We start from the raw sequence: 12,042 nt of genomic DNA on the forward strand, positions 1-12,042 counted from the left end.
GGCCGAGCCGGCGCCTCTCTTTAACCCTCACCTTGAGGGTCTGCGCCTTGACTCCGGTCTCGAACTTGGGCACCGTCCGCGGTCGGCTCGGAGCACGTGGGCGCGCCCGCCGGAGCTCTCATTCCGCGCCGCCTCACCTACGCGCAGCCCCCGGCTCCCCGCGCGTCTCCTGCCGCCTCGTTACCCGCCGCCCCCGGCCGCGCTCTCACGGCGGCGCGGAGCGGGCGGCGCGGAGCGGGCGCCCCCGAGGCGGCCTGGGCGGCGGCGAGCCCGGGAGGCGGGGACGGGGCGTGTCGCCGGCGCCCGGCTCCCGGAAGCGGCCGGCTCTCGGGCTCCCATCGAGCGGACCGGCGCGGCGGCCGTAGCTCTAGCATCCCTACTCCCGCCTGCAGGAGCAGAGCCGGCGGCCACCGTCGCCCGAGCAGCGCGACCCCGGTCCGTGCCCGCCCCGCCCGGCAAGATGCAGCCCGTGTACCCGGAGGTGAAGCCCAACCCGCTGCAGGACGCGAACCTCTGCTCGCGCGTGTTGTTCTGGTGAGTGCCCCCGCCCGAGCCGGGCCACCGGGCCGCCCTGGCCAGTGCCTTCTGGGCGGGGGGGCGAGGGGAGCATTTCCCCGTGCTCTGTGGTCCAGGCCGGGCTTCCCGCTGCCGCCCCTGCCGCCCCACGCCGGCCGCGTGGTCCCCGCCTGCGCCCCGGGAAGGCGACGGGGACCTGGCGGAGGGAGCGCAGGGCCAGCTGCCTTGTCGCTCGAGGCCCCGATAGCCTGCAGTGCCCGGGTGGGAGGGCAGGCGGAGAACCGAGGCTCCCTAAAGCGGGGATCACTGCCCCGCGGGAGGAGGACTGGACCCCTTACACGCCCACCCTTCGCCGGCTTCCCACCTGCCTCTCGGGGATTCGCAGTCCCCTGAACTAAAACGGCACCTTTTTCTTTTTAAGTAAGCAGCTTATGATGAACAGTTTCCTTTATCTGATTTTCAGCCAAAGTCTAATTTAGTGTGTTGGACTAATGCCATCTTCCAATAGTGTCCCCACCTTTTCCGATATTCCTTAGGAGACAACTCGGTCCAACTCCACCCGGTTCCCGTTGTGTGTCTGTGTCCAGATGTCTGTCTGTGTGTATGTGCCCCTGGGTGTCATGATACCTAGTTATGATGAATTACATGTGGGTAAAATAGCACTTTAGTATTTTATTTATGAATGGGGACACTGTTGTTGAACAAGATCTGCTTCCACGTTTTGCCTTTTTTTTTTTTTTTTTTCTTCTTTTTGAGACGTGGTCTTGCCATGTTGGTCTCTAACTCCTGGGCTCAAGAGGTCCTCCAGCCTCAGCCTCCCAGTAGCTGGGATTATGGGGTTACATTACAGACACTCACCCCCGCGCATGGCTTCACGTTTTGCTTTTGACTGGGAAACGCCTAGCCACGACTGCAGTATATCTTTGACCAGCCTTTTCCGTGTTTGCAATATTTTCACCTCCACCTTTGAGGACTGCCCTGGGGGTGAGTTCCGGAAACCTGTGTCGTCTTTTTGGAATCTCCAGCCTTCTTTTTGGAATCTTCAGCCTTGGGAGAGGCGATCCGTGGTCTTGGCGCAGGTGGTTCTGACTAGGAGTCCTGCCATCCTAAAACCACTGAAGGGCCCCTGAGCTGGGAGGGCCTCCAGCTCTACCCCTCTCGTGCAAGGTAGCAGGCAAAGAGAGGCTCAGGGAGGTGACACTCTAAAAGTTTCCATCTCCTAGCCTGGACTACTAAGTATGTGGGCCTGGATCTTTGGACTTTATTCACACTTGGTTAATTAGTAGATTTTCTGTTTCTTGACCTCTGCCCTTCCATCTTTCCCACATATTCTGATATTTCCTTTTTTTTAATGGGAAAACCTAAGGGATCCCAAGGGGATGAGTCACCTACTCTTAATTGTAGTGCACTCTTCGTAGGAACCTTTCTTTGTGGTTTGGCAGCCCTTCTCAAGGAGAGAGGGGTGTGGAGGAGGAAGGGATATGGGTGTGGTTACCATAAATAATAACATGAAGTAGGCAAATGGTCTGCTCAACTTCAGGCAGGGCAAGGAACCCTTGATGCAATTTCTGTGGATTTTCAAAATGTAGGTGAAGGGGAATGGGAAGGTGAAGTTGCCTAGGATCACACAGCTAGTAAGTGGCTGAGCAGGGTCCAAACCTGGGCATTTTGACTCACAAGCCTGTGTTGGAAGCTGTTGTACTGAGCTGCTTCCGTTGGGGTGCTTGTTCCTAAATGCAGTGAGAAGGCGGGCGTGGTGGCTCAGGCATGTCATCCAAGCATTTGGGGAGGCTGAGTTGGGAGGATTGCTTGAGGCCAGGAATTCTAACAAGAGCTAGACCTTGACTGCACAAAAAAATAGAAAAATTAGCCTGGCGTGGTAGCACATGCCTGTAGTGACGGCTACTCTGGAGGCTGAGGCAGGAGGATCTCTTGAGTCCAGGAGTTGGAGTTTGCAGTGAGCTATGATGATGCCACTGCACTCTAGCCAGGGCAACAGAGTGGGACCATGTATCAAAAAAGAAAAATAAAAACACATGGAGCAGGCTATTCCAAACAGCCCCTTGTTCTTGCAGGCTGGAGTTTAAGGGAAGTTCTTAAAATTCTTGCTGTTGGAAAGGATGCACGTGAAACATGTATTACTGTGCTTTAGGGCAGCTATTCTCCAAGTGCGGTACTCAGACTGGCAGCATCAGCATCAGCTGGGAGATTGTGAGAGCTGCAAATTCTCTAGCACCCACTCCAAGCTGATTCAGTAAAATGAGAAACTCTAGGTGTGTATGTGTGTGTTGTTGGCAGGTGAGGGGCATTCAACAAGTGCTCCAGGTGAAGCTGATGTACTGCTTTTAGCTACTCCCATTGGAGTATTATTCCAGTATTTTATGCTTTTAAAAGAGGGGCAGTTGTGGACAATGATGGCCACCCTGTATTTACTTACCTTCCGCAGTTTCAAGGCTTTTAAAGTCTGAGAGCTTTAAAGTGATTTCCTTGTGAGAGAAAAAAACCTTTCATCTGAGGAATGCGAGTCACCTGCAGAGACATTAAAATGAGACAGTGGTCATTTTCTATTATACTTTCCCTCAGGGAACTATGTATTCTGCTCTTGAAACTGCTTGCTCTTGCCACAAGTAGCTATAAATTTACCTAACAATGGTGCTTCCGACACTATAACCCACACCCTATAGCTTAACAATGTATAGCCCATCCCTAATCAAATGAGAATTCCTGACATACCATGTTGTATCAGCTCACTTTGTCCCCTTTTTGGCCTTTGAAAACCTGTTAGTAACGAAGGCCGAGTGAAGCTCACAGCCAAGGTTATTTGGCTCTGAGTCTTCTGACAGCTGTCCTCACTTTGGCTCAAGTAAACTCTTTTAAGTTATATTTTGTGCCTTGGCCTGTTGCTTCTAGGTCAACACTTATGTACTTCTCTCACTGCAAGTGGGAAAGCTGAAATGAACCCAGCCAGGAAGCAGCCACCCTGAGACAAGGCCCACCTAGTAGAGAAAAACTGCTTTTTCATCTTCTCATTGGGTGTTTGCTTTTCTTCTCAAATTTCATCTGCTTACTAAACTTGTGAGCTGGTAGCTAGCTGCCTACCCAGATGAAACCAATAACTGGCTTACTGCTTTTTATACAAAATGTTATTGGGATTGTGGTGTATTCATTGTACAATTTGGACTTGGGGACTAAAAGAAGTTATACCTTATGGCTATTGGTACTTGTTATGGATTTTTAAAAACAATATATTTTTTCTATATCTGTAAGAAATTTAAAACTGTAGAAAAAGAAGAACGGAATAAAGGTGCTTTACTTCTGTTAGGCAGGTATATCTGCTGATGTTTTAGTTGTTTTCTTCCTCTAAACTTTTTTTTTTTTTTTTTGAGACAGAGTCTTGCTGTGTTGCCCAGGCTGGTCTCAAACTCCTGGGCTAAAGGGATCCTCCTGCCTCAGCCTCCCTGTAGCTGGGACTATAGGCACTGTAAATAGTTTTGAATCTCTGATGTTTTCTTAATTTTATTTTATGTGCTTAACATTTATTCATGGCATTTAATAATCTTCAAAACATGGTATTTAATGATATAATTTATACAGTCTTTCCCTATTGTTGAACACAGTTTATTTCTGATAGTGACGTAATGTGTATATTTTGTAAAACCTATATTTTGGTGTATCTTTCTTTTTTTTAATATTCCCAGAAGTAGAATGCCTGGTAAGCTGCCAAATGGTTTTCCAACAGGATTGGACCAGTTTGCCTTCTCAGTAGTGGTTTGTGTGCATATTTCATTGTCAACTTTGAATATTGAATTAAAAAAAAAATCCAAGTTGATAGGTTAAGAATAGTATAGTATCAGTTTTATTTAGAATTTATTTGACAATTATAATTGAACTTTTTAATAGTCTATTGACCATTTATTTGTATTTCGTTGAATTGTCTGTTAATAGATTTTTTGCATTTTCTTAATGAAACATTTGTTTTTGAAATAACTTGTAATAGTGCTTACAGTATTTTCCCAGATTTTCACTTCTCTTAATTTTGTACAAAAATTTAAAATTTGTATATCATTGTTTATATAGAAGTTGTTTTTTTTTTTTTTTTGGTGGGGTTGCTCATGTTGCTTTAGCTCTTTTTTTTTTTTCCCCGATATATTTTATTTTATTTTTTTGTTTTTCAGCTCATTATGGGGGTACAAAAGTTCAGGCTATATACATTGCCCATGTGCTTTAGCTCTTGATATATCTTTTTTTAATCACACAGTCAATCTCCATATGCGTTTTCTTAGCTATTCTGTCATTGTTAATAAAGGCAGCTAGAATTTCTTTTGGGATTTGATGTAAGGTAGGCCCCATTTTTTTCCAGAGCAGCTAATTTTGCCATCATTGTTTATTGAATAATTCTTCCTCTCCCTCAATATTGGAAATAATGGCCTAGCCTGTGAACTTTGCCCCGCTGGACACAAGATTGTCCAATCCCTGGGACTGTCCGCTCCCTGCTGCCCCCTGGTGCCCAGCAAGCCTTCCCTTCAGGTGTGCTCTGCATTGCTCTGCCCACGCCTTACCCAGAGCGGTCTGGGGCTAGGAGCAGGTTGCAGCGAAGGACCTTTCCCCGGATGTGGGCGTTGAGGGAGATCCTGTTGTGGAAACTGCCACTGGTGACAAGACAGACTCTAGAGACTCGCCTTAGAGAAAGCTGATAACATTACTGCGGAAACAATTGCAAATGGCTGAGGGCAGGGGATGGCTTAGGGAGGTTGGCTGTGGGAGGCCCTCAGTCAATGTCAATACAATTTTACATTGTTTGCACCATTTTTTGAATACCTCTTATGTGAATCTCTTTGTTATTATTAATCTTTATTAAGAGTCACAAATCTAAATGCTGTAGTTGGAGGCTAGGTTAGCTTTCCAGGCTCCTTCTGTGGCCTGACCCAGTTCCCCTTTGTTAAGCCTTCAGTGTGGTCACTTTTGGCAATTTTATACAATAACTACAGCCCAAAACCAAATGTAGAACACCTGAAAGAGGGGTATTACAATTTACTGCTAATTGCTTGAAGTGAAATAAACAGCATAACACATTTTATAAATTTATCTCCTATACTTTATTTTTTATTTATTTATTTTTTTGTAGTCTACATGTGGTCAGCATGAAAGGTGTTAACCAGTGTCCATTAAGATGTGTCAGTGGATGATTTGTCTGAGGCTTTCCTGTAGCCCCATTCTGTTGACTCCCCTCCCTCTTTGAAGTTCATCTCCCAGGCTAGGTCTGCTCTGCTGGGGCGTGGGGCCTGGGCACCATATACAATGTGACGCTTCCTCCTCAATCTTGCCTGTAACTTTTTGATGGGACCAAGGATCCCTGTCCCTCTTACCATGAGGGTGCCTCCACGCATTCCTCTGTGTGTGAGCTGTAAACATCTGCAGGTGTTTTCTTTGACTGTTTCTGTGTCAGTGAAAATCGTGTGTGTGTGTGGGGGGGGGAGGGAATGCCAGTAGTTCAGTGGAAAGACTTGGACTTTGGAATTGGACAGACTCAGGTCCTGTCCTCGGCCTTGCATTTTGCATGTGGCTACATGCAGGTGAATTTCTCTGGAGAAGTTAGTTAATGCACCTCACCCAGTTAAAGGCTCAGGAGAAGCCGAGGTTGCTATGGCCAGGGGATGCCTGAAGACAGGGTTCCAACCTCACACGACCTAATTATCATTTATTTGCTTACCTGTACTATGTAGAGAGTGCCAGGACCTTTGTGTGGGAAAAGGTAAATTCCTGCCCTCAAGCGGTAGGGAGATACGTTTTAGACCCATTTAAAGATTAACCCTTTTAAGATATCTTTATTATGTATGTACATAACAATAACTGGAAACTGAAGGCAGCAAACTGCAAAGGGTTAGCATAATATTTTCTCTAGATGTTAAATGTCATGTTTATGTATATTAGCACTGTTTTCTGGTGTGCTCTTAAAAATGCAGATTCAGGCACTGCAATTAACAGTTACTTCTGGACACTTAGGCAGGCAGCAGTTCTCAGACCACAGGTTGAGAAATGTGGATCAAATGGACCCATTTGGCTGATAATACTGGTAATCTCTAACACCTATTGAATGCTTCCTGTGGGCTCTGAATTTTACTCAGTTTTACGTCTAATATCTTGTTTAATCCTCAGTCTATGAGGCAGGCATCATGATACTTTACAAATGAAGATATTGAAGTCCACAGAGGTTGGTCAACTTGTCAGGAGCCTCATAGCTAGGAGGTGGTAGGGCCACTGCTGGGATGCCACTCAGATCATCAGAGTGTGCTATGGCTGTGCCGTGTCACAGGCCAAGGGCAGCGGAGATAAGTGCCTGTCTGCTGGGCTCTAGCTCCCAGCAGATTAATGTTGGTTGACTGAATGAATGAATATATGCTGCCCATATCCAGCAGACCTTTGAAAATCATGTTAGTGAATGAATATGTTCTTTATATATGCATGTATCTGAAGCAATGTGTTCCTCCCTTCTCTTATGTGACATGTGGGTTGTTGGTATTATTATCCATCATTTCTTTTTTTTTTGAGATAGAGTCTCACTCTGTTGCCTGGGCTAGAGTGCCGTGGCGTCAGCCTAGCTCACAGCAACCTCAAACTCCTGGGCTTAAGCAATCCTACTGCCTCAGCCTCCCAAGTAGCTGGGACTACAGGCATGCGCCACCATGCCCAGCTAATTTTTATATACATATATATATATATATTTATTTATTTTTAATTGGCCAGATAATTTCTTTCTATTTTTAATAGAGACGGGGTCTCGCTCTTGCTCAGGCTGGTCTCCAACTCCTGACCTCGAGCGATCCACCTGCCTCAGCCTCCCAGAGTGCTAGGATTACAGGTGTGAGCCACCGTGCACGGCCCTCTTTTTTTTTTTTTTTTGGCAAGCAGTTGTAGCAGATATCCATCAGTTCTTAAGGCATAAGCCTTCACCCTCAGCCACTGACATCAAATCCTACTGATTCAATTTTAGAAATATCCCTTGGAGTCATTCATTCATTCAGCAAATGTTTCCTGAATGCCAGTGTTTGGGATCTACAGGGAAACAGAGGCACACATAACCCTGCCCTCCCGGAGCGTGTGTTCCTTCCCGTGCCGGTTCTGGTCTCAGCTCATGCTTGGCTTCTTTTCCTCCCAGTGGGTCTTCTGCTAGCAGTCTTTGTCCTAAGACAAATTCATTTTCTTGCTTACAAACCTCTCTTGCCTTCTGCTACTCTTAAGAGCAAACCAAATTCTTTAGTGTGGCTTTTGGGGTCCTTCAGGATCTGCCGTCCAAGCCGTCTTCCACCATTTCTCACACAGATGGGCTTTTCAGATGAGGCAGATCTTTAAACACTTCTGCCTTTAAAGGAACATCAGAGCCAGGATCGGGGCCCTGACTGATCAAAGGTGGTGGCCTCTGAGTGAGCCACTGGGTTACGAAGTTTGTAGGAGTAAACACTGGAAACCAAGCTGATGCCGCAGGCACAGTGATTACAGCCCTGAGCTGTAACCCAGGCTGGGTACCAAAGTGGAGCAGGGCCCGTCTGAGTAGATTGCCCGGGGATCAGTCTCAGCTCTGCTGTTTACCTGACCACGGGCGAGTTTCCTCATCTGTAAGGCAGGAATAGTCACAGCCACCTTGCAGGGTGGCTGAGAGAGAGCATGAAGTGAACCAAACACTGGTAAACATTTAGAATAATATCTGGTAGCTGGGCGTGGTGGCTCATGCCCACAGTGCCATGTACTAGGGAGACTGAGGCAGGAAGATCTCATGAGCCGAGGAGTTCGAGGCTGCAGTGAGCTATGATTACATCACTGCACTCCAGCCTGGGTGATAGAGGGAGACCCTGACTCTCAATACGTAAGAATAGTGTCTGGCAAATAGTAAGCAGTAAATACTAAATAAATACTAAAAAGGTCACCTTCATCTTGTTAACATTTGTAAGTTAAAATTTTCTCTCTCTTTCCTCCCTCCCTTCCTTCCTTCCTTCCTTCCTTCCGTCCGTCTTTCTTTCTTTCTTTCTTTCTTTCTTTCTTTCTTTCTTTCTTTCTTTCTTTCGAGACAGAGAGGCTTGCTCTGTTGCCCAGGCTGGCACAGTTATAGCTCACTGCAGCCTTGAACTCCGGGGCTCAAGCTATCTTCCTGCCTCAGCCTCCTGAGTAGCTGGGACTACAGTCATGTGCCACCACACCCAACTAATTTTTCTTATTTTTTGCAGGAACAGGGTCTTGCTATGTTGCCCAGGCTGCTCTTGAACTCCTGGCCTCCAGATCCTCTTGCCTCAACCTCCCAAAGTGCTGAGATTACAAGCGTGAGCCACAGTGCCTGGCCAACGTTTTCATTTTTTTTTTATTGGAACACTTTATTTCCCAGACAGGCTAAAAATGGGAATTTTTGAGTCCCATTCTTTACCCACAGAATCACCATCTCTTGGGGTTGGGGTGGCATCCTGAAGTCTGCGGGTTTTTTTTTTTTTTTTTAGAGTGCTTCCTGGGTGATTCAGAGGGTAAGGTTTGGGAGCTTCTTTTTTTTGGTCTTTCTTAGCCCTTGGAGTCCGGTTCTACTTGGGGTGGTGCTTGGGAGGCTAAGGTTACTGACTTGACCCCTCTGTGGTTTAGATTATTCATTCAGCACACATTTGAGTACCTTCTCTGTCACCAGGTTCAAATCCATGAGAATAAAATAACATTACTGTTCTCACACAGCCTAGTGAGGGAGGCAGTTATTGTATTATGTAAATGTTAGTTGCTGAAGAAAACAGGCCCTACCCCCAGTCCCTGTGACTTCATTAAAACAACCCAAACCACGATTCTTCTGCTGCGGTCCACTGCGGGTCACCAGTGGGGCGAGCTGCACCACACTTATTCCTGGCTGGGCCACTTGCTTGTGGCTCAGCTGTCCTCTCGGTCTGTGGGTCTGTGGGTCCTCTCTGTTGAGTCTTTATTCATCTGGACAGAGGCTGTTGAGGAGGGCAGGCTTTTGTGTTCCAGGCTTGGAAGTGAGACACAACAACATTGGCACTCATATCCTGTTGGCTGGGTCTGAGTCCCATGGTCACCTCAGACCACAAGGGGGCAGGTAAAACACGTGGTCCATGTGTCCAGTAGTCTCTTGACCTGGCATCGTGTGTGCTGGAGTTGAGGGTGGGGAGTTTTGGGGAGGGTTGACCCTCCTGCTGGAGCTTGGATGGAGAAGGAAGGTGGGAGTCATCCCACAGGAGACAAGCACATGCAGGTCACAGACCATTGCTGGGGATAGTGTGTCCTGTGATGTGCAGGGTATGGACACCCTCTGTCGTCATGCCCTCCCTGCTCGCTCGTGGTGTGTGGTGCATCCGAGTTCACCCTCCTTCCCTCTTTCATCCCAGCTGATGTTCAGACTTCGCTTCTCCCATCTCCCCACTCCTGTACCCAGTGAACACTTGTGGCCTTTCTGCAGTTTCTGGGTTAGTTCCTTATTCCATTTCCTAGTTCCACACCCACTTCTGTGCTGGCCTCTTCTCGGGGCTAGTCTGCTCTTTTCCCTGGGCTAGCTCCTGTCTGCCCTTTGTCCTTCGTGTCAGAGTATTACCGGATTGAAAGGAGAGATCTTCTGGCCCCTGCTCAGTACAGGAATCCCTTACAGACGGGGCAATGGGGAAATTCATTATTTGGTTCTTCTGACTCCAGATTAGAAGGCCAGAATTACGTTGTATTGACCTACAGTTTTCTTTCTGGGCAATTTCTACCCGTTTTTACCTCCTTTTGTTTTTTGTCAATGCACAGAGCAAGTTGGCTCCTCTCTTCCTAAGCTGGCCTGGCCTTTTGTTATTCAAAGACAGCTGCATGGTCCCATTAAATCTTTTAAAGAAATTTCTCCTGGTTCCCAGGCTTCCCTTAAGTGGCACGGTTTTCAGGCCCTCATCCATCTGTTTAAATTGAATGCTCTTTAGTTTATCAATGTCTTTATTCTAATGTGGCATCTAGAACTGGATGTTAATATTCCGGATGTGCTCTGACCACGGGGTAGTGTTTTAACTAACTTCTTAAATGATTTCACAAATATTTTTGAGTGGTTGCTGTGTTCCAGGTATGTTCTAGACCAGGGATTGGTGAACTATGGCCAGGTCAGATCCAGTCCGTTGCCTGTTTTTGTAAATAACTTTTTTTTTTTTTTTTAAACACAGCCATGCTCATTCATTTATATGTTGTCTGTGGGTTTTGACGACAGAGTAAGAGACTGTGTGACCCGCAAAGCCTAAAATATTTATTATCTGGCCAGAAACAGAAAATGTTTCCTGACCCCTGTTCTAGACATTTGGGATATGGCAGTTGGCAAAATAGATAACAGTCTTAAATTTTAGTGGAAGAACAAGCACTAAGCAAAATAGATGTAAGTGCCAAGAAGGAAAAATAAAGCAGGGAAGGAGGTTGGGACAGTGTGTGTTGTGGGGAAGAGAGATGACACTTTTAGGCTGGGTGGCCAAGGAGAGCCTCACGGAGAAGACATGTGAGTGAAGGCCTGGAGGAGGTGAGGGAGCGAGTCGTGGACATCCTTGGGGTGGAATGAGGGCAAGAGAACAGATCTTGTGGACTCTTTTGGCCATTGGGAAGACTTGGGCTTTATGCTGAGTGAAGCGGAGGTCCACTGAGAAGTTCTGAGAAGAGGTGTGGTATGGTCTGCTCAGGATTTGGTAACATCACTCGGGCTGCTGCACGAGAATAGACTAAAGAAAGGCATGGGCACGGCAGAAAGACCTTCAGGAGATTTCTCAGCAACCCAGGCAGGGGATGATAGTGGCTTTGACCAGGATGGTAGAAGTGGCATAATTTGTAGGTAGAGAGCTCAGAGGTCAGAGAGAGTCCAGGATGTCTCTGTGGGTTTAGCTTGAGCCACAGGTGGGATGGAGACACCTTTAAGTGAGACTGTGAAGCCTGCAAGAGGAATGGGACGGACAAGATCAGTTTATTTTTGACCATGTTAAGTTTGACCTGCCTGCAATATTTTCAGGTGGAGATGTTCAGTGGGCAGTTGGTCATGGGTCCAGGGCTTGGGGAGGAAGTGTGGGCTGGAGATAAATTTGGGCATCACCAGCAATACATGCAGTCGAGGTATATTGGACACGTGGCCAACTGACCCCACAGTCCGTGGGGTTTATCCCCAGCTAAACTTCTGTTTTATCCCTACTTAATTTCATTTCGTGGATGTAAAAAAGTTCAGCAGCTCGTTGTTGCTGTTAGAAGTTCTTTGAAAACTTTTTTAGTCTGAATGCTAGAAAAGACAGTTCCTAGGACAGCCCTCGAGGTTGTGGCTGATCCACTAATCAACGCTGTGGGTGCTAGATTAACGCAGCCCCAAGTGTCGGGCGAGGTTGTGTCATCTGCCTTATGGGAGTTCATTCTGAAACCCTACAAAGAAAGGGATTGAAGTTTGTTTAGCGTGATTTCCTCCTAATGAACACAGCTGTCCCTTGGTGCTGCCTTTCATGAATATACTCTTAAATTGCCTCCTTCAAACAATTGTTGATGTGCATAATTTCTATTAAG

General features: G+C 46.8%; 1 protein-coding gene across 2 annotated transcripts in view; it reads left to right on the forward strand.

The window, feature by feature from the left end:
* Nucleotides 1–325: 325 nt before the first annotated feature.
* The window catches only part of ABCC4 (ATP binding cassette subfamily C member 4 (PEL blood group)), a 226,468-nt gene continuing 214,751 nt past the window's right edge, over nucleotides 326–12,042 (forward strand). For both annotated transcript variants that reach the window (XM_069467093.1, XM_069467094.1), the window contains exon 1: nucleotides 326–534. In XM_069467093.1, the coding sequence (XP_069323194.1) occupies nucleotides 461–534 (74 nt within the window). In that variant the 5' untranslated portion in view covers nucleotides 326–460. The remainder of the gene's footprint in view (nucleotides 535–12,042) is intronic.

The sequence above is a fragment of the Eulemur rufifrons genome, chromosome 4 (assembly GCF_041146395.1).
Source record: "Eulemur rufifrons isolate Redbay chromosome 4, OSU_ERuf_1, whole genome shotgun sequence".
Classification (NCBI taxonomy): domain Eukaryota; kingdom Metazoa; phylum Chordata; class Mammalia; order Primates; family Lemuridae; genus Eulemur; species Eulemur rufifrons.